The sequence below is a fragment of the Meriones unguiculatus genome, chromosome 8 (genome assembly GCF_030254825.1).
Source record: "Meriones unguiculatus strain TT.TT164.6M chromosome 8, Bangor_MerUng_6.1, whole genome shotgun sequence".
NCBI classification, from domain to species: Eukaryota; Metazoa; Chordata; class Mammalia; order Rodentia; family Muridae; genus Meriones; species Meriones unguiculatus.
The window spans coordinates 70539244-70561191 of record NC_083356.1 but is presented as its reverse complement, the minus strand read 5'-3'; the positions used below and the strand labels follow the sequence as shown (position 1 = coordinate 70561191).

The window sequence follows — 21948 nt, the reverse complement described above, 5'->3', positions numbered from 1 at the left end:
GAGCCTGTGCTCTTCCCAGCAGCTCCTTGCACACACACGAGCAGAAAAACAACATACTCCGAGGAGCAGGAATGCTGGGCCAAGGGGCACGTGCATTTAACATCTCAGTAGCTACTTCTGGTTGCTTACTGGAGACGGGCAGGACATGAGGCATTTACCTCCCCCAGCTAACGGTTCATGGTGTATCCTTGGTCCTGAGGCTTCACCTTCACTTTGTCCTTGTCAAAAAATGTTCACAGATGTAAAAATTCCAAAAGTTTTCCTTCCTAAGAACTAGTCACACCTTTGACCTTTTTATTATTCTGTGGAAACTCTTTGCATATTGTTCCATTTTGACCCCTTTCCTGCCACACAGGTTTACATACTTTTCCTGGAACTGGCGGTTGCTTTTACCATTCAGCCAGGCAGAAAAACTCAAATAATTCTCTTTTACAATTTCTGAGGTTTATGTCATGCAAACAACTTCATCTTCCCACCCCACCCCCACTGCCTCATAATCATAAACACCTACCTCCCCTACTTTCTTCTAGTGGCTCTGTGGTTTCGTTTTTAAAGTGCACATCTTTGATCCATCTGGAATGAATAGTGCAAGAGGAGGGCAGACAGAAGCATCTTTGCCCCAGATGGCTTCTTCATCATCCCAGCCCAGCTCAGTGATTAATTCCTTCTTCCAAGGCCCTTGTCAAACTGCAGCCTTTGCTAGGCCCTAAACCCCTGCCAGTGTCCTTGCTTTTAAGGGCAAGGGTCACTCATCTCCCACTTGCACTGACTGGCTGACAAGAAATGAGGCTACACTGATCACCAGGCCCCTAGCATGTTCTCTCCCCTAAATGCAGCCCAAGAAGGAGGTAAGAGCCATCCACCCCCACAGGATGTTTCTCTGTAATAGGTGGCTTGGAATATGAGGCTTAGGGACCACCCAAATATCCACCAATGAGGGAGACACTGTAACAAATCAGGTACTCACAGAGGTAAGGATGGATGGGCCTACAGCACACACAACACAAAGACAGTGAATCATCACTGCTGCCTTCAGACCTCAAGGTTTTGCCTGGGGGGGTACCCAGTGAGCACAGGGTCCTTGGTAGAGTGGCTGCAGGAGCTGGTATGGTGCCCAGGTACTCCCCAAGTAGGCATTGTGACAAATCCCCTCCTTTCTTTATTCTTTGCATTCAGATCCATGGGCCCCGACTTCGAGAATTATAGGTGTTTTTAGCCACTTCTGCATTCATTTTCCAAGGTCACCATGGTGAGATGCATCTTTTACTTCAAAACATACATATTATTAAAGAAGGAGGAGGGAGTCACATGGTGAGGCCACCCTCAATGGGAACCCTAACTCTGCTAGTGTTGTCCTAACCAGGCTGACCTATGACCCTGAAGGACCCAACCCAAGCAGAACCTGCTTTTCCTCCCTCCTGGGCTGGCACGAGGAGTGTAGGTAGTTCAGACCTCACACTGGAAAAGCTGTAGTGCTGCCATGCCCAGCTCCAGGAGGCAGCTCAGATTTCAAAGATCCCATGGCCCAGCCAGGATGTCACTCTTCTCCTTGGGGCTGTGCCAGCTGTGTGCCAATTACAGGTGTGTGGAGCTCATTGTGTTACGCTTCAGAAAAGCGGTTTTCTTAACCACTCCTTGGCAAAGCCTCACACAGTGCCTTGGACATTGCTGGTAAGGAGGTGCTGCCCAGTTGAATTTGGGGGTTTAGCAGAGCAGGCAGGGTACTGAGTAGCTGCATAGTAGCCCAAGGAAGGAAGCAGACATGGTTCTTCTATGGCTAATAGCCCCGGACTTGAGGGTCACAGTACAGACTCTGGTTTGAATTTGTGGCTCAATAGAGACACAATTAACAACAGTTTTGGAACTCATCAGCTGGCTCCCAACTAAGCGGGCAGCTATGCGAACCCATCCCTTGAAGAGCTGTGAGAACTGAGGCCAGGAATGAGATCATAGGTGAGGTAAAGCCACAGAGCTGTGAGGATGAGAATGGAGAGTCCTAGCAAGAATCCCTGCCAGCTAAGCCACTCTGGCATCAGTCCTCATGCCTGCCTGTGATGCCTGCCCAGGCACTGTAGGAGGGAACCCACCAGTGAGATTCCCCCAGGCATATAGGAGGGGGCCAACCATGACCCTGAGGGATATAGGAAAGGCCCCATCAATGAGGTTCAGATTTTAGTCACTGGGCAGAGAACTCTGTGTGCCCAGCTAAGAGTAAGGAAGAATGATAGAGAAAACAGGAGCCAACAACTCTGGCACATACAGATAGAGTCCCTCAGCCAGCACAAGTGTCAAAACGGAAAGGAAGTTGACGGCTGAACAGGCAAGAAACAGGCAGGTGATGAGAGCATCACAACAGTCACTCGATCTGACATGGCCCAGGGTAGAGCTGCATGGACTGCTTGGAAGGGACAGCGGGATGCCAGGGTTGAGTGGGTGTGGCTGTGCCCTGGCTGCAACATTACTCAAGAAACCAGACCAGGAGACAGTTTTATAAGTGACTGGAAAGAGGTCAGACTGCCTCTCTGCCAAGGAATTTATCTGCTGGCCAAGATATCGACCAGGCATGAGCACTGAGGGAGAAAGCACACACAGCAGGGGCCTGGTGTCTTCTACTGGGCTTAGTCTTAGCCCAAGGAGGGAGGCTGGGAGCATGCCTGAGTCTAGAGTGAAGAGTCCTTTACAACCTCACTGCTCACCCCTCAAGTCCTAGAAGACAGGAGCTGTTCAAGGGACAGGCTCCAACAGAAAGAAGCAGCTAGAAGAGTGGGTAGGAGTAGGCTGTAGTTAAATCACTGCAAAACAAGGCTGGAAGATTTTACAGGGTGAAATGGTTGATCCTAGAGTCAGATCGGCTGGAGCTGAAAGCAGCAGCTGAGGAATGAACACTCTGAAAGGTAACAGGGTTAGCTGGCCAGTAGAGAGAGGCAGAGAAAGGCACAGATCCCAGAAGAGTGTCAACCCAACCTCAGGCCTTGTGAGCAGTCACCTAAGGAGTCCTTCCAGGGGCAGGATAGCAGTTGCATGGGCCTGCTGAAAGGGGCAAAAAGTGCACAGAAATTAAGTCAAAGCTGGGAATGTAGCTCAACTGGGGGAGTGCTTGCCTAAAATGCACAAAGCCCTGAGTTTGATCCCCATTACTACATAAAACTGACGCACAGCTATAATGACAACACTCGGGAGGTAGAAGCAAGAGGATCAGAAGTTCAAGGTCATCTTTGGCTACGTAGTGAGCTTGAGGCTGGCCTGGGATTATAAAGAAAGCAAGTCCCCGGGAAGAGGCAAGACGTGTTTAGCTATGCGCCCACGGGTCTCTCTGGAGACATCAGACAAATCATGCTAAAATCTAGGTACCCATCACCATGTCCAGCTTCATGTCTGCTATTTTCCTGGATACCACTGAAAGACCCTGGGTGGTTCAAACTTCCATAAGAACTGTGATGTGCATGCAACTCTGAGTCTAGATCTGAGAGGGAACAGTGCAGCAGGACCCCAAGCCAAATGTTCTGATCCACCACACACTGAGGAGCAGGTTCTTTGGCCAACCTGCAGTCCCTAGATGCCTTTGGGCAAACACTGGACACCCTCTCCCTGCAGAGGATAGCAGGACATCTATCCTAGCAGTCCAGCTCTGCGGCACTCAGCTGCCCTTCCAGAATGGCATGGACAGCATGGGCAGGGTGGGCCAGGGCCTCCCTGGCTTCCCAACACCAATTGCTGCTACAACATGGCTATACTTTTGTTCAGTGAACACCCTGGAGTTTGCAAATTACTTTCAGCTCATCCCAGAAATGATTCACTAGGCATGACCCATGCTGGTGAGATGCAGCAAACTCCAGACCTGTCTGTTTCTGTGTGGTCTCAACTCTGCCTCCTTAGGTTCCCACCACAAGCCTAGAAAGGATGTGGACATCATCCACTCCACTGCACGTGAAGAAACTAAGGCACAGGCATGTCGGGCCTGAAGTCACACTGGCTACCCAAGCCACACCCAATTGTAAATGCTGGAAGCCCTGAAGTGCAATACCACACTTGGCCTCTAGGTGATGCTGTCTTCCCTCCCCCGTATAGTCAAAGACCTGAGTTCCAAGCCTCACTGGCACTCCACAGAGCTGGGGCCATGTTCTGCCACTGTGTGCTGGGAACTCGGTTCTACTGGATGATCCGAAGCTCCGGATGTCTGAGATCACAAGCGCAAGATGATCTTTCGCCGAGGCAGCAAGCACCAATTACAGGATGCATGGGGCACATGCTAAGACAGCCAGGTAGCCAGACATTGTTCTCTGAGGTTTTTCTTTTCTTTTCTAAAAAGTTCATGGTTTAAAGATGTGGGTCATGTCCTGCTTAACTTCTCTGGCCACATCTCACTTACAGCTAAGCCGTACTGGCTTAACTCTTGGACCCTCTGACTGATGACTCAACTCCCACCCTGCTTATGTGGGGGGGACAGATCCAGAAACCTCACCCACTCTTGCCATGAGCAGGCCCCACACTCCTTGCATCAGCTGTGAACTGAGATAGAGCAGACAGCCGCTACCTGGCCATAATCCCCCACTATCAGACCTTCCACTAAAATGGAAACCATGACTCAGACTACTAAACAAACAAGCTGCTCACAGCTGGATGCTGTGGAGAGCAAAACCACAGAGCTCTCCAAAGACAGACCAGACAGAGCAGAAGACAGGAACCCAGGGCTGGGAGCTTTAAGAAGCAGTGCCTACAGACAGAGACCTGAGCCCCAGCCCTGATGACAGAATACACACAAACTCTCACACACACAAAGCCAGAGGCACAGAGGAAAGGCATGAAGTACACAGGACCACTCATCCTGCCATCATCTCCACCCTCCCCTCTCAGTCCCTGCTACAGGGATGGAGACCCCCAAAGGAAAGGGGAAAGTGCCTTCAGTGGAGACTAAAATGTCACCCACCATCAGCATTCTCTTCTGGCCCTGACACTGAGCCTGAATGCCACCCCTCAGGCTGGTAAGTTGTTCCCAGAGCAGATGCTATCTTAAGGGCGAAAGCTCTATCCTTCACCAGTTGCAGGGCCGCTGTGGGTCTGGGTCTTCTCACCTAGGAAATGGGGAGGGAATGGTGGCTCATACCTCACACCATAGAGCCAACCTCTCTAAACTGTGGGTATTAACTCCTCATGGGGTTAATGACAAACCATGGAAGGGTGTGGTGAAACAGTTTGGCAACAGTAACAGGTGTCTAAATGAACAGTGACCAAAAATTACTTCCAATCAAATGCATCATGAAACCGAGTGGTCTCTGGCAGTGCCCACCCATTATGGTGCATTGTGACTTCACTGCAGCCTTGGCCCTGGACACATATGCCCACTGTGCATTCATTGTGCACGCCTCAGCTCAGAGTCCAGACTATTCCACCTTAGGACACCAATGCTTTGTCTGTATGTAATGTTTTCTGCCCTTAAAGAGGCATGGTGATTTAATCACAAACAATAAAGGCTTTTCATATTTCCCTACTATTATCCCTCAGGAGCAAGCATCAAATCAGCATATCTTTAGGTTGTATTATGCTTGATTTTTCAATGTTTGAATGTTGGCATAATGTTCTTGTGGAATGTATACAATTGACCCTTGTTCATTCAAATGCTGATTTCTCTACCCCACTATCTGGTTTCAATCCGGACATTGCATTCTGATGTTTATTCTAAGCATCACCTGTCTTGTTTGTGTAAACATGCCACCATTTGTTCTATAAACAACCAGCTAGTGCTGTGCAGTGGAGAGAATAGGGTGGGACATACTGGTCCTGAGGAGAGGAGAAAGAAGTTGGGGTGGGGAGGGTTGATAGCAGAGATCAACAGGACAGGACTTGGAACCATGAGGAAAGATGAACAGGACTTAAGATATGACTAAAAGCAAGTATAATGTGGGAAATCTGGGAGGAAACTATGCGGGCTTGGAGGTTTAGGATGGAGTAACTATTGCCCAGCATTGTGCTCTAGATTAACTAAATACATCCTAGTCTCTGTGGTGTGAGTTTGGATATATACAGCTGATTTAGTAATAACCACTGTTTAACTAAAAGATAAATCAATAGTAAATATTAATATTCAACAATGTTTAATTTTTCAAAAGTTGACATTTGAACTGCTGATTTGAGCATAAAAACAAAAACATTTTTGCTCATGAAAACAAAAATCATTAAGAAAATTCTAGCTTGGGATTAGAGCAACATTTCCAACAATTTATCAAACACACCTGTGCCAGCTTGTACTATCCACTGTTTGAATCCATGTTCTCAACACTGACCATAATAAATTAAGATATTGAGGGTCTCTGAACAACACTGAAGCCACTCTACATCTGGCAGTGGTGATATGCAGCCCAGATTTAACCTTTATATAAAGATAAAGAAGGGTACCCATCTCACTAGCATGCAAACTTGCTTTAATATTTAATAGATGCCATAATATGTATAGAAAAGAATTGTTCTAAAATAAACTTCCTCATACTTACCGGTAAATGTTTAGTTTGTGTACCTACTTTACATATCTGTCTAGCCAGGCTCACATGGAAAAAAGGGTTCGAGCAGAACACATTTAAGAGCCCCAGTTTAGAAGATGCCAACAGGACACACTAAGTCAGAAAAGACTTGGGTAAGAGCGGGAAGGGAGAAGGGTGGGGTGGAGGATTGGAGAGGAAAAGGAAGGAGAAATGAGAAGGGAAAAGGAGGGGAAGTGGAGGAGAAGTAGGAAGAGGATGAAGAGAAAAAGAAAAAAAAAGAGGAGGGAGTAAAAGAGAAGAGGAGGAAACAGCAGCCCGGGGTCCTACTCTTCACTTTCAGTGGCCGTTGGACAAACCTGCCTCTTCATATGTGGGAGGTTCCTTCTGCCTTAATCCACATGCAGGTTACCAGAGCCAGGGAGGCAGAGCCTGCTTGAGCCCAGTGCCCCTCACCCTGCAGTCCAGAGACGGACCCTCGTCAGCTGTCCTGACCTGGTGGACCACAATGGGCAGATCAGCTGCCTGCTCCCTGTTCTCCAGTCTTTCTAGGATACAAAAGGCAAGCTCTTCTTTAGAAGCTGTGGCTTTCCCCTAAGACACTCCATGTGACCTTTCTGCCACACTGCCCATGCCCTTGTACAGCAGTCCCTCCTGGAGCCTGCAAAGCCCGCCTCACGGGCCAAGCAGCTGTTTGCAATCGGCCCAGCCCTGGCCCCAAGCTGAGGAGGTGGAGCATGTCCACAGGCTGGACCCAGGGAGTCTCAGGGCATGTGAGGACAGGCAGCTCCGAGGCTAGGAGACCCGGGGCTGCCCCTCCCCATGGACAGAGCCAGCAACAGTGAAGAAATGGGGCGGGCCTAAAAAGGCAGAAAAGACAAGAGTTCTCTGCTTGGAGCCCATTTTCAGTCACTGTGAACATCTAGCCAGGCTCAAGCCAGAGTTTGGTTACATCAACTCAGTGTCTTGGAGGCATTATACAACCCCTGCCAGGGGTGGGGGTGGGCTCTTCTGCCTGCACACCACCCCAGCAGAGATGTTCGGGAACACTGATGGTTATCCAAGAAGGTCTTGGATGCGACAGCCTGCACTGACCTTCTTGCCATCGTCAGAAGCAAACACCTTAGAGCTGAAATAGCACCCTCGGCTGGTTGGATTCAGGACAGCCAGGCTCCTTCCCCAGCAGCAGGGTTATAGAAAGCTGGACTCTTCCTGCCAGGCATCACCAAGGGTCTGGTCCCCTCTCTTCGCCACCTGTGACTTCAGAAATCCCCAACTTGTCTGTGTATAATTTTCTGCAAGTGGCCTGAGGCTGGAGGTCAGACCCCAGATTCTGCAAGCCCTCCTCAGAGTGTCTGTCAATTCCCTCCCTAGGCAGAAAAACACCTATACCTACTCCCAGGTGTTAGATGCAGGGGAAAATAGGGTAGCTCCAGTATGACACAGAGATTCACCCTCATCACCAGTGGGACCCCCTTTCCCTAAGGAAAGGACTGCTGCTGAGGTGGCATGGTACTGTACCCACACACAGCAGCTTCACATGTTAGAGAAATTTAGGGGTGCTCCTTGACCCCAATCAGTAACGAAGACAAGCTATGCACCAGTTACATGACAGGTCATCATCCTCCATGCTCCTGCCCACATGGGCTGGAAGCAACTCACTATCACAGGCACAATGCCCACAGGAGTCCCACTACCTCTGGTCCTACAGTCAGCAATGCTTCCAGGTAAGCAGTTCTGATGGGTTGATAAGCTGATCAGATCAGAGAGATTAACTAGCATGTCACGGGCCCACAGCCAGGAGTCCAAACATGCCCTCCTGACCCACAGGGCCCTCCGTTGTCCTGACCCTGAGAATCTGCTGAACTTTCTTTTCCATGCCTGAGAGCTGGCAGTGGGGCAGACCCTCCCGAGGGACTGCCTGCTATGCCCAGAGTTGTCCCAATGTGTCCTCGCCTGGGACACTAGCACCAGAATTTGGGAGGACTGCCAGGGAGCTTCTTAAAACTGGCCCCATGAATGAACCCACATCTACAAGACACAGTCCTGGGCCACTGAAGCTGATAGTTATGTGGGTACCTCAGCTCCACCTGCTGGTCTCATTCTGGGTCCCCTACTCAGTTCCTCAAGGCCCTATTTGAAGAAAGTGGATCTGCCCATTGCCCTACTTTACTTTCCTCAAGCCCAGGGAACACTAGGCATGTCTGGGCGGGGTCACAAACCCCTCTGCAAAAGTCTAGCATTCAGCTCTCTGGGGACCGGCTCTCCAGGGCATTACTAGAGGGTAGGAAAGCCCCTGCTGCATCAGAATGACAGTACAGGAACATCTGGGATACAGCCTTCTTGATACAGGGCTCAGTACACAGAGCGCCCATCTTGAGTCACACACCAGGCAGTCACTGCAGGTTCTCCGTCCTGGGATTGGCTGAGCAGAGCCTGTTCTGTGCCTGTCTCTCTGTTCACCAGCCAGTGGCAGCAGAGGCCTCAGACACACATAGTCTGAGGAGCTCCAAAAAGGCTCCTCAGGCTCCTTGTTTTGGAACTGTGTACTCGGGATAACTGAGGTCGTAGGAGGGGCTGGAGTCTGCACCCCATCAGCCTAATCATGAATAGCTGGAGGGAGGGTGGTCCCAGGCTTCCCTGCAGCTCCTTCATAGGCTCCAGGCAGTATAGCTCCATGTGTGAGCTCTGCAGGCTCCGTGTGCACCCTGCACGGGCACATACTGACATATGTACTGTACAAGGAGGGCAGCTGCAGCAGGCACTGCAATCCCCATTCAGCTTTCCTCAGACATGTCTACTAGGCTGACGGGGGAATCAAGGCATAGTAGGTGCCTCTGCTGTGCTAACCACACAGGGAAGGGCAAGACGCAGGGGCCTCGCTGCCCAACCCCTGATTGTGAGCTGGATGTCTGCGGGCGTGGGAAATAGCTGTCCCCTGCCCCTCTGGCCTGGAGCCTCCAGGGCGCTGACCCTCTCTAGGCTCCAACTCTGAGACTCTCTTCACCCTTCCCACACAGATGTGTCACCAACAAGAAAGCGCAGTCTCAAGACCACACTGGTGCAGCCTAGAGGGAGGCAGCCCGCGGGTGATGGTGGGCGGAGCCCAGAGCGGCAGAGGAGCTCTAGCTAGTAGACTGACTTCTGGGGACATGTGCCCAAAGCGTCACTAGTGAAAGCAGGTGATGGTAGAAATCTGCTTAAGAAATCCAGGATGTGGGTGGAGAGACTGTGGGATGAGGCAAGGCTAGCAGGGGCAGACCTGGGGGCTTTGCAGAATGTAGGGCCTGTTGTACCAAGTGTGGAGTTTCTCCCTCAGTGCTAACAGACTCAGCCACGTCATGCTCCAGAACCTCACAGCCCCGTACACTCCTGATCCCTGAGATGTGCTGGGAAGTAGGCAGGAGTCAGCCGCACAGTGGTCTTCTCTTCAGAGAGGACTGGATGGACGTACCCCACAGACAGGAAGGGGATAGCGTTCTGATCCTTGAACTGAAAAGAGTGTGTAAGGAAGGGCCTTGTCGGCCCTCACACCGCCTCTCCTTACACTGTTTCTCCAGCCAGGCCCTCCCATGCTGAAACTCAAGGCCCGTGAAAACACATCCCCAAAGGTCCTTCCCATATTGGTCAGCTTCCTAGAACTGGGTTAAATTCAAGAGGCTCTTCCTGTGTCCACCACGGCACCTGCAGGCTGTCCCATACGTGCTGAGGACCACAGGCACTGTGCAGCTTTCCCCACACCCACACTGTCTGCCACTCCCTCTATGCTCTACAGTGGAGCAGGGCGGGGGTGGAGGGGATATGCTGGGCTCAGCATGCTTCTGAACATCCACCTGGACCACAGCCCTCCCAAAAGAAGGTGCCTCAGGAGTGCCTCATCCTGTATCAGAAAGGGAGGAGAATTGCTGCCAAACACATGTGGCAAGGACATTGCTCACTCATTTCCTGAATCACCCATCTCTGTCTGAAGGAAACATGGGAGCCAGGCCATGGCCTCCTCACTGGCTTTTAGCATAGGTTGAAGGCCATACACCAATATGTGTAACTGTGGTGAAAAGCAGAGAGCAACCTGCATGGCTTCTTGTATCCTGGCCTGGCAGAGCCTCCATGTATACATCTGCAAGGTTCAGTCCCACCCAAAGATACCTGAGGAGCACAAACACTGTGCAGGTCACGCCTAGGGAGCACTCAGGAGCACAAGTACTATGCAGGTCATTCCTGGGGAACACTTAGGAGCATGAAAACTGTGCAAGTTATGCCTGGAGATCAGGATTAAAAGTGAAGATGAACAGGAGCCAAAAACAGAACAATAGGGGGACGTGCCCTCTACACCCATCCAGAGGGACCTACCTTCAACTGTGCAAGGGGTAGAGCCCAGGCTGTTTAGCACAGTGCTTCTGAGGCAGGCCTAGGATACAAGCTGGACTCTGAGTGGCCAGTGCTCAACTGGGACTGGCAAATGCTGCCTTTTGATTCTCTAAAGCTTCTTTGGAACTATGTCATCTTGACATGTACCTCCAATGACTGGCACAAATCCCAATGGCTGATTAGTATTTCCCTGCTTCCCACTTTAACTGCACTTCATTGGACAATATCATCTATGCGGGCATCTGTCCCCTCTACACATCCTACTCGAGAAGTTCCTGTCAGGCAGGGATGGCTTACCGGCTGCTCACCTATGCCCCGAAACCCACAAAGGCTATGAGATCTAAGTTCCAGTGAGGCCAGTTTTCTCACTCGAGCACAATAAAGGCTGGAGGGCCCACCCTTCAGACTGTACCACAGCACGATGTCCACTTAAGCTAAAATGCTCACCAGTCTCATTGGGAGGTCACTGTTCTTCTAAGCCGTCCACAGCACCACATACACACACACACACAAATAAATAAGTGCAATACAAAACAGGCCTATAATCAGGAAGCAAAGGTGGTCATGGAATGACCAGAAGCATCTCTGCCCCTGGAACTCCAAGTTATTACATTTTGAGAAAAGTGGGTCAGTCTGTGGTTAATGTCTTAGGTCTGAGTCACCAAACAATGGTAACATTTACCACTGATGTGGGGTCATTTCTGAAGTTGGGAATATTCCAGAAAAAATAAAATGAGTATGTTCATAAGGAGCTGAGGGGCTGGTGGCTGAGACTATGTGCCGTGGGTGACAGAAAGGAACCTGGGCCTGCAGTATGCACTCAAGGATGTGCCTCATCTCCATCTTTCATTCCATCCCTCCCTCCCCAGAGCCAGAAGAGGTGGCCAGGAACCGCGAATGGCCAGGTCTGTTCGCACTTCCTGACCCCAGAGCCTCCTCACAGCAGGGGGCAGCTGCCGAGGAAGGGGCATGGGGGTGTCTTGTCCACACTGCACAGGAACAGAGCTTGGGGCCTGGGGAGAGGTGGGCAGTCACAAACGGACACTGCTCACCATGTTTATCCCATCTGGAAGACCCCGTGCGGCCCTCTTGGGAGGACAGGGCAGATGACTTCAATGGCTGCTGATATCAGCTTCTAACATCAAGAACCCCAGCGAGCACAACAGTGATCATGGGGCTTATCTGCGCTTCACATGTGTGTGGAAGCTTATCTGTGCCTCATGTGACTGTATTTATCTCACAAGCATGTGCTGTAGCTATAGTCGTGTTCATCTGCTCAAGAGCGTGGAAACTGAGGCCCAGGCCATTGAGTACACAGCTGGGAAGGATCGTAGCCAGGATGGCCATGTAGGCTGCCTCACACAAGCCACTTGTTCTTTCCACCCCACCGCACCCGGTCTGCAGGCAGGCTGTGTCCCAGAGTGGCTGCAGTCTGGCCTGCGAGAATGGCCGGCAGCTCTATCCGTGGCTTCCCAAGAGCTGGGCCAGAATTACCACAAGCATCTAGCAAAGTGCTGACAACAGCTGCCGGGTCCATGGGAGAAAACAACTAGATGGGGAGCCCAGGTGTCACATGACAATGCTCTCCTCCTCAAACTGAAAGGACCTGTAGACCAGCCCACCCTGCGGCAGGACCGGGACCTGTGGTCACCAGGAGCTCCGTGGGCTCCAGGGCATGAGCATCTCCTCGCCTCCCATCCTGAAGAGTACAGAAGCTTTTCAGGACAGCTGTGGAAACACACACACACACACATAAGTGTGTGCTTTCATACTCCCACACATATGTGCAGTTGCACACACAGTTGTTTTACACATAAAGCACATACAGAAACGTGGGTCCCACATGGGCAAGCACATTACACACACACAGCCTGATGTGCACATAACAGTCATGCAAACAACCCTGGAATTGACCTGTCCGGTGCCTTCACACACACTCCTCAGCTGACTACAATGCCACCATAAGGCGACTGGGCAGGGTGCCACCTGCAGATGAGAACCAGGGCAGGAAGACAAGAGCTGCGTGGCACCTCCTTGCACACAGGCTTCTGGGATCTTGGTGTCCAGAGAGGATTTAGGGAACACTGCCCTTTTCTTTTTTCAAATTCCTACAGAGCACAGGAGATGGCCCTACATCCCAGCACCTAAGAGACTTTGGCAGAGCCACCCAGGCAGTCTCAGGCCCCTCAGAGTGACAGGAGCTAGTTTTCCCATTTTTGTAGGAATGGAAACTGAGGCATAGAGACTCGACCTTGCTGACCTTCAACCTCAGAGACAGAGAGAGGACATGCCAGCTTCTCAGCTGTGAACATCTTCTGGAGTTGCAGCAAGCTCACCACCAAGGCACGCCCCCCACAGATCATCAGGGCTTCCCACAGGCAAAGGCAAGCCCATGGTCTGTCCTGCTAGCAGAGTGCTAGGTCCTGCCTCCCATCCTGAAGGGAATGGGGATGACAGAAAGAGTTACCAGAGCTCTGGGGACCCCTACTTGTTCTCTGTCAGTGGCATTTTTGTTCTCCTGGTATAGGATCACCAGGGCAGACAAGACCTGGGGACCTGCCAACCCACTGATGAGGGGCTTTCTAGCCAAGGGAGAAAGCCCAGAGTGAACTCTCTGAGATAAATTTGGAATACTCAGCCAGGAAGGAGGAGCAAAAGCAAGATTAAAACCAGAGGAAAGAGGACACGGTGGGGGAGGGTAATAAAAAGGAAAAGTTATCAAGCCACCAGGGACCCCCATGGAGATATCCTCCAAAGCTGTTTCTCAAGACCCAGGATACCTGAGGTGGCCTAAGAACGAGAAGAAAGTTGTCTGATGCAGGAAAGGAACTAGGAACCCCCTTCACCACCAGCTCCAGCACCCCCAGGCCAAGTGCAAGCTAAAAGCCTGTGGTACTTGAAGATTCTTCTGACTGTGAAGAACCTAGGTGATCCAAAAGAGTTGGGGAGTCCCTGAAGAAGGCCAGGGACCTCCAAAAGGAGACAGAAAGAAAGGGGAAAGGAAAGGAGGGTGGAGGGAAGAAGGATGAAGGGAGGAAAGACAAGGGCAGAGAGAAGACAGAGGGAAAGGTGTGGGAAGAGGCAGAAGAAGAAAAGGGCACTGGCTGAAGGAACACCCTATCTGTCCCACAGAGCCCTGCCTGGACATGGCCTCCAAGCTGGGATTGTAGGTCAGGGTACCGGGTCTCCCGGGGGAAAGCTAAGAAATGGATGTAAAATCAAAAAACAGAATGCTCGGGCTGGGGCCTGGCAAGAGGGTAGCCATTCACTCAGGGCTTTGGCCTGGGGAGTCAGCAGCTCTGCTCTTCTGCTGCTGAGACAGGTACCAGCAAACTAGCCATCAGTATTAGCTGTCCCCAGAGCCATTGATGGGCAGACTGAATAACCCCGCACTACAGCAAACGGTGTCCTGAGTGGAGGATATAATGCTTCTCTGGCCCACCAGGCACCACTCACCATCCCTGCTGGGTGGTGTGGGGACCAGGTTAGATCCTGATAGTCCCTGCTCTACTCAACAACTGTAACCCTGTACAGACTGACCCAGTGAGGGAATAAAGAAGGAGAAAGAGGCTTCCAGCCAGAGGCAGGGGCAGGCAGCGGGCATCAGCTGGCCTCGGCTAAGGGTGTGGCTATGAGGAGCATCCAGAAATATCCACAGGGTGGGGTGGAGAGGCAGTCTCCTGGCCAGCACCACAGGGCCAACCCCCAAGACATCATCATCAGAGAAGAGGCTGTGAGCTAGCCCCAGGAGGGGACTCTGCCACCACAGCTGGGTAGTCACAGCTGGAGAGGGCCCACAGCTCCAACCCTGCCACCAGAGAAATACACCCTGACAGGCACAGAGGGCTGCTACAGGAAGTTGGGTCCCCCTACCAACTGGACTTTGTAGAGAAAATGAAGGAGGGATAGAGGGAGGAGAGGGGAGGAGGGGGAGGGAGGGCCCAAGGATGTCCCTGTAGCCAGCTCACTGAGTCACAGGAAATTTAACCATTCAGTATCTGTCAAGTCTCACAAAACTTGGCCGGCTTTCCCCACAAATTATTGCAAAAAGCAGTCATGTGATTTGAGCCCACCAATAGCACATGGAGAAGATGACCTCAATTTCCAAATATTGGGGTCACGTTTCATTTCCCACCCCCCCCCATGTTAAGACTTTTAGCAGCTCCCAGTGCAATCTGACTTCTCTCTCACTCCTTCACACAATTGGCCAAGAAAGCAACAGAAGAACTGTGCTCACGGAAAACTCAGAAAACATCTGGCAGAGGGAGAGCAGAGCAGAGCAGGGTCGGTTTGCACTTTCTCCTGGCTTGCCAGAATCAAAAGTGGACTGCTGCCCCTCTGGCCATGCACTGAGAATGACTTCAAAGTGGGTCCCACTGCCGGATGGGGGGAAAGCCTCCTGAAGCCCACCCAGAAAAGTGGTTTCTTTACTTGCTTCTAAGAGTCTATTTTGCCCAAAGCAAGATGTCTAACACCATAGTCAGGATCCTGGCAGCCCCTTCCAAGTGGCCGCACCCTCAACAGCAAGGGGAAGAAGGGGTGAAGGGTGAAAAAGCATAGTGATGGGGTGAAGCAGAGAGGTGGGTGGCCACGGAGCAGGGCAAGGCTGGTGCAAACTGTTGATGCCAGGAATGCCCTACCTATGCTAGCGGTAACCCCAGTTTCCCTGGTGAGGATTGCTCTAAAGGATTCCCTCCTAAGATTCTAGGGAAACCCCACCAGATGGACTGGACAGGACTAAGTACGGGGGTGGGGAGGAGCGTGTGGGGGTTGGGGGAAGGGAGAGACTGACCCCATCTTCTCTCTCCTCCACACTTTCTGAGGGCCTCCATCACCCCTTACTTCTAACTGAACCCTGCAAAATCCAGATCAGTTGGTCCAAGTCCCAGTAGAGTGAGCATCATCCCATGCTCTCCTTCTGTCCCCCGAGGCCCAGAGACCCTCCCATTCCTACTCTTATTTATTCTGTACCCACTGGACACTAACGGTGCCAGGAAACAGGAGAAGAATATTGTAATTGGCCATGGAGCGTGGAAAATGATTCTCCCGCTAGTCCTGAAAGCACCAACTAGGAAGAGCCCTGTCACTGGCCAAGGGCTGACCATCCCATGTCGGCTGCAGCCACCCGCTGTTCTGCTGCCTGAACTCTTTGTAACAGCCTTCACCTCCCCTATCAGTGCATGCCTGGATGCCTTCCCACCATGGGCTATGGTGCTGAGCGATCTGGGAAGATTTATCCCACAGCTAACTAACAAAAGTGATGCTGAGAATAGCATTCCTGCCCAGACCTGAGCCTGGGAGTGCTGTAATGAAGACAGGGACAATCACTGCCTCCCCGCTTCTTCCCATTGGATCAGGGCTCCCTCGAAGGACCCATCCTGGCAGGAGGAGCTTCACATCTGCAGATCATCTGAGGCCCTCTCCTGGCCCGGTCTGCCGTTCATCCCATCTTTGGGCAGTAAGCCCAAGAAAACTACCTCTAAGGGATTAGGAGGATCGGGGTTAGGGTTGGCCTACTATCTCCCAGGTCTCCCCAGTGCCCCCTGAAGACTTGGTGGGGCCTGGAGATTACCCGTCCCCTGGGAAAGCAGAGAGTCAGCCCAGACAACCGGGCAAGCTGGAGGGTGTGTACCGAGGGAAGTCCAAAGCTGGGGATTCAAACTTTGGGATCCCCTCCACCCCAAGGAGTCCCCGAGGAATTTAATGGCCTTAACTCTAGGGGGCGGCCCTTCCCAGCTTTCAGAAGAGCAGTTCCTGCTGAAGGGCTGCGTGGGATGCAGCGGGTCGCCTGTGATGTGGGACAGGGAATATGAGGCTTGGGGACAAAAGTGTGACCAACTCTGCTCACATCTAACACGAGGCAGACTCTTCCTTGACTCGAGCGACAGCCCCACCCAGCTGGCCCGTTTGAGGAGGGGGCGGTACACCGCGGGGATGGAGTTGGCCAGGCTCCCTCTCCCGGGCCCCCAACGAATGGTATTCGTTGTCTTGCCCGGTGCATTCCACAGGCCAAGGGGGAAAGTTCTGCAAGGCACGGAGGAGGCGGGCGGTGAAGGCGCCTGAGATGACAGCGGCGCGGCGGTTCCGCGCGCATCCTGCAGTCCCCAAGGCCCGGTCCCCCGGCCCGGGAGCGCTCTTACCTGCGCGGCTCGGAGGCGGCGCCCACAGCAGCAGCAGGAGTAGGAGCAGCGGCGGGGACAGCAGCGGGGCGCCTGGGCGCGCAGCTTTCCAGCGGGTGTGTACGTCCATGCCGGCGGGGTGCGCGAGCCAGGGAGCGGGGGGCGCACGCGATGCACGGGGACCAGAGACACGGCCCAGGTGGAGGACGCAGAGGGGAGCGCGACAACTTCAGGGAGTCATAGGAAGCTCGGCGCCCGCCCGATCTTCCCCGCGGCGGTGGCTGTCCTGGAAGGAGCGGCAGGCGCGCTAGCCCACGGCGCGGGGATCCGCTATGGCCCGGGACGGCCGGGACCCCCTCGCTGGCTGCTCGCGCGCTCCCTGTCCTTCTCCTTCTAGTCCCGTGGCCTCCTCGCCGCTGCGGCCCCGCGACCCGCTCCCCGTGGGCGCTTCGCTGGAGTGAGGTCCTGAGCCAGCCGCAGGGACGAGGAGTGCAGACCTCGCCTTCGGCTCCGAGCACTTTTTCCCCCTCGCCCTCCCTCCCTTACTGCTGGCAGACACCGCGGAGGCTGTCGATCCCCAACGCCCGCAGCAAATCAGAGCCTGGCGCCCGGCTCGGCAAGGCCGGCCCCCGCCTCCCACTGGGCGCCGCGGGCGAGGGGGTGGGAACAGCGGGCGAGTCGCGGCGAGGAAGGGGCTGGCCCGGGGCGGGAGCGGACGTGGGACGGGGGCGGCACCCCCGTTTTCTCTCCCGGCTCTGGGCGGCGGCCTCCGGAACCCGATGGCCCACCCTGGTCCTCGATTCTTCCCGCCTCAGGTACCCCGACCTGGCCAGACTCCAAGAACCAGCGTTGAGGAAACCCCCGCCCCGAAGTCTGCTCGCTTGAATTCAAAAGAGAGAGAGTTCGCACTACCACGCGGAACTTTCTCTTTAAGGAGGAGTTCCGAGAGCTCCTCTTCTGGGCGGAGACTCAACTTGCAATTCAGCCAGAAGGGGCTCCCTAGACTGGCCGGTCAACCCAGCCTCGAGGACCCGCCTTCCGTCTCTCCCCTAACTAGATTGTCAAGGATGCCCAGAAGGGCCTCAAGTGAACATGGGGTAACCAAGTTATTAATCGGGTGAAGAGTATTCTCAAATCCCACCCCACCCTCTTCCTACTGTCCCTGGTGGCCCAGCCACTTGGAAGGAAAAGGAAGCCAAGGGAGAAGCCCCCTTCCAGAACAGACCGCTGGGGAAGGGAAAGGGGGCTTCCAGCTCCCCAGCCACTGCAGAGGGAGAGATGTTCTTTCAGACTTTTCCCAGCCCAGGAGTTCCTGCTAAAGTTTGACTCACTGCCCTGCCCAGGGTTTGTTTAGAAAGAATCAGAGTGAATTCAGAAGCCTTTCAGACTCAGAGCCATTGCCGCCTTTGAACACATTGCAGCTGGAGGATTTGGGAGTGATGGGGACCTGACTGGGACTCCTCTCTCCTGTGAGATCTTCAGGTCCCTGTGAGATTCCCTAAATGTCCTTACTTCTCATCATTCTCCAAGCAGGAGGGCATAGACAGCCAGAGGGCAGAGGCAGGCAGAGGGTAGAGGCAGAGGGCAGAGACAGTCAGAGGGCAGAGACAGAGGGCAGAGGCAGGCAGAGGGCAGAGACAGTCAGAGGGCAGAGACAGAGGGCAGAGGCAGGCAGAGGGCAGAGACAGAGGGCAAAGGCAGGCAGAGGGCAGAGGCAGAAGGCAGAGAAAGAGGGCAGAGGCAGAAGGCAGAGAAAGAGGGCAGAGGCAGGCAGAGGGCAGAGGCAGCCAGAGGAGTTGCTGGGATGAGCTGTGCTCTGGTCTTGAATCTGGATGTTGGTGGCTAGTACCGACTCAAGTCAAGCTTTGCTTCAGTATGGGACATACCCTATAAGGGACTTCACACAGTGCACAGAACAGACAGAACAGACGAGGAGGGCTGGTAATGTAGCTCAGGGCCTGTGCAAGAAGGCCCTAAATTCCATCTGCAGCACAGGGAGGGGAGAGGGAAAAACAAGCATGAACGCACAAGCAAGCAGACAGATTCAGGCACGGAACAGTAAATGTTGAAAGTCAACTTGTATAGTTTGTTAGGAAGTATTTATGTAATTGTGTGAGTTGTGTAAATGACAGTGATATGTGTGTATGAATATATACACATGTGTGGGCATATGCTGTGTATACTATGTGCATGTTGTGTGCAATGTGTGCATACATTTGTGTGTGTATATATATGAGGTGTGAGTGCATTATGTATAAGGTATACACATGCATGTGTGTAACAGGTGAGTGCATGTGAGGTATGTGCATGTGTTCACATGTGTGTTACATATGCTGTGTACATGCATGTGTGCTTGTCTGTGTGTTGATTAATCTGGGACTTCTGATCCTCTCTGTCCCATGCACCTCACTGAATGAAAGTTTCCCTTTGGCACTCCATCAGCCCCTGCCACAACCCTTTGATCTGGAGTGGCCCCACACCTACCTGCAAGAAAACTAGCCTCTCCCTGTGGACAAGGAGTGCAGACAGAGGTCAGCAGCCTGGTTATCAGCAGGCAGTGTGGCCTTTCCAATTCCATCCTGGAGAATGGCTCACTTTCCTCCAGGCACATTGTGGGACGGGCCATCCCTGGGCTGGTGGTCCTGGGTTCTATAAGAAGACAGGATGAGCAAGCCATGGGCAAGCAGCGTGCCTCCATGGCCCCTGCATCAGCTCCTGCCTCCAGGATCCTGACTTCCTTTGATGATGAACAGTGTTATGGAAGTGTAAGCCAAATAAACCTTTTCCCTCCATTTGCTTTGGTCAAGGTGTTTTGTCACAGCAATAGAAACCCTAAGGCACACATTTTATCCTGAGGAGGAAGCCACACAGTGACAGGCAATGCAAAGTCTCTAATGGAGTCCAAGCCTGGATTTGGGGAAAATGAGTTCCTATCTCACCAGAAACTCAGAGAAAGTTCTCCCAACTGGGTGCCTTGGTGTAGGCCCAGGGTGGTAGGAGAGTGTGCTACCATTCCATTAGTGAGCTCCCCGGGGTGTGAAAAGCTCAGTCATCTATGAGGCTTTCACCAAGCTCAGCTGACACCTCCCCATCTCCAACCTGCATCAAGCCCACATAACAAGAAAGATCATCACTCTTTCCATCTATATATGAAGATGCAAGTCAGAGGGGGTAAGGGGCTTCCCAGAACACCAAATCAGCAACTCACTATGACAAAGACAAGACGAGTACCCAGTCCCTGCAGCTCACAAAGCGTAGGCTTCTTATCTTTTCATGCTACACAGACCCAAAACACCTGCCTCCTGCAGGCGCATCCTAGACATCCTGCTCAGTCATGGACAGACTCATACCCAGAGTCTTCCCGTACCCATTGGCATCTTGTTATAATGGAGAGTCCTTCTCTACTTTATAGTCTGTTTGCCAGCATGATTCTAGGCTCTAGGGAGTCTTCAGGAAGGAAGCTGCCTGTGGGCCCCATCTACACCAGCCTGCAATGTTGCCCCAGGACTTATGGTCATGGGAGTGGTCCTGGGCTTGCATCTTTCTCTTGCCATCTTGCCTGGCCCTATGCATCTGCTAATGGCGTCCCAAAGTGGAATGGTTAACCTGAATCCAGTGTCCCCTGCATGTCCCAGCCAACCATACATGCCATTACCCTCTGTTGTAGAAAACAGTCTTCTGAGCAAAACAGCTGCCATTATCATCAGGTCAGCTGTACCTGCTTGCAGGAGTCTGTTCTGATTAGGCTTTTGGACTGTTGCTATGCTCTTATAGAAGAAGGGGGTAGGAAAGGTCATGGGATCTTTGCCTGAGACTCCAGGGGAAGGAGAAGCAAAGAGGAAGCTCTGAGGGGTGGTGGATGCTTCCCTTCTCCGAGCATACAGACTATCCCAGGGAACCACTGCCCTCAGGCCCATCACAGGCACGGCTCTGATGGCCCTACCACAGGGCACAGGTCTCTGTGGCTCTGCAGTAGATGCAGAAATTCCTGGCTAATCTGTGGCTCCGTGCTATGGCTGGAGATAGTCACACCATCATGGATGCCTTGTGTTTGCCCACAGAAGCGCTCCATCCGTACGTCCTTCAGCTGACAGAGGCCAGGCCAGGCCACAGCTGCACATGCCACTAACTGAAAGACCTGGGCGTCTAAGCTCCCTCTCTGAGAGGCTTGTCACCTGTGAACCAGGGTGATGAAGCTGATGCTGGGATTCCCAGAGGCTCAGGTGAGAAGGTAGGTGGTAGATTTGGGATGGAGGGGCAGGGTAGCCCTGGATTTTCCCTCTGTACCCAGGCACTCCCTGCACCAAGCTGTTTCCATGTCCTGTCCACAACTGGCTTCTTCAGTCTAGGCTGGCTAGCCTTTCCCCACCAGTGCCAAACAAGCCTTTAGAGATGATGGGATTTCCAGGCAAAACAGCTCAGGAGACACTAGACTGACTTTTGGCATGAAAAGCAGGTTTGCAGGGAATCAGACGACAGCGTCCTGAGATGCGTTTTCCAGACAGTGGCAGCTGGCGCACAGATCATCTCCTGTAGACTGTTTCACAGAGCGGGCTTGAGACTACAGGCCAAGGAAAACGTCCGTTGGAGAAATTCCTGTTTGTCTCTTTAAGAACTGTCTGCAGAGGTGGAGATAGTGGCCCTACTGCAGAGGACTGTCCCTAGGATCAGTGAAGTCACCTAAAATCACCTAAATTCCTGCTTGTCTGATGACCATCCCACACAAGGGCCTGATCTCATCAGCTCTGGCACACAAGGCTGAATGGGCACGTGGTCAGGGTTGTAGGCAGCCCATGCAGAGCCAGCCTGGTCCTGTGGGAAGTCTGGGGATGTGGAGAGTCCTAAGAGCAGGAGGCCTTCTCGCACCTGCATCCAGAAAAAGATTGCTGGCTCCTTTAAACAGCCACATTGAGGAAGGTGCACTGATTAGTTCTTGTCACCTTGACACAAACGACAGTCATCTAGGAGAAGGAAACCTCAGTTGAGGC

The 21948-nt window shown here is 52.6% G+C and overlaps 1 protein-coding gene across 2 annotated transcripts in view; it reads right to left on the bottom strand.

Annotated features, from left to right (window-relative positions):
- Col5a1 (collagen type V alpha 1 chain) overlaps positions 1 to 17446 on the bottom strand; it is a 150167-nt gene extending 132721 nt beyond the window's left edge. For both annotated transcript variants that reach the window (XM_021638330.2, XM_021638418.2), the window contains exon 1: positions 16982 to 17446. In XM_021638330.2, the coding sequence (XP_021494005.2) occupies positions 16982 to 17090 (109 nt within the window). In that variant the 5' untranslated portion in view covers positions 17091 to 17446. The remainder of the gene's footprint in view (positions 1 to 16981) is intronic.
- Between the last annotated feature and the right edge of the window lie 4502 nt (positions 17447 to 21948).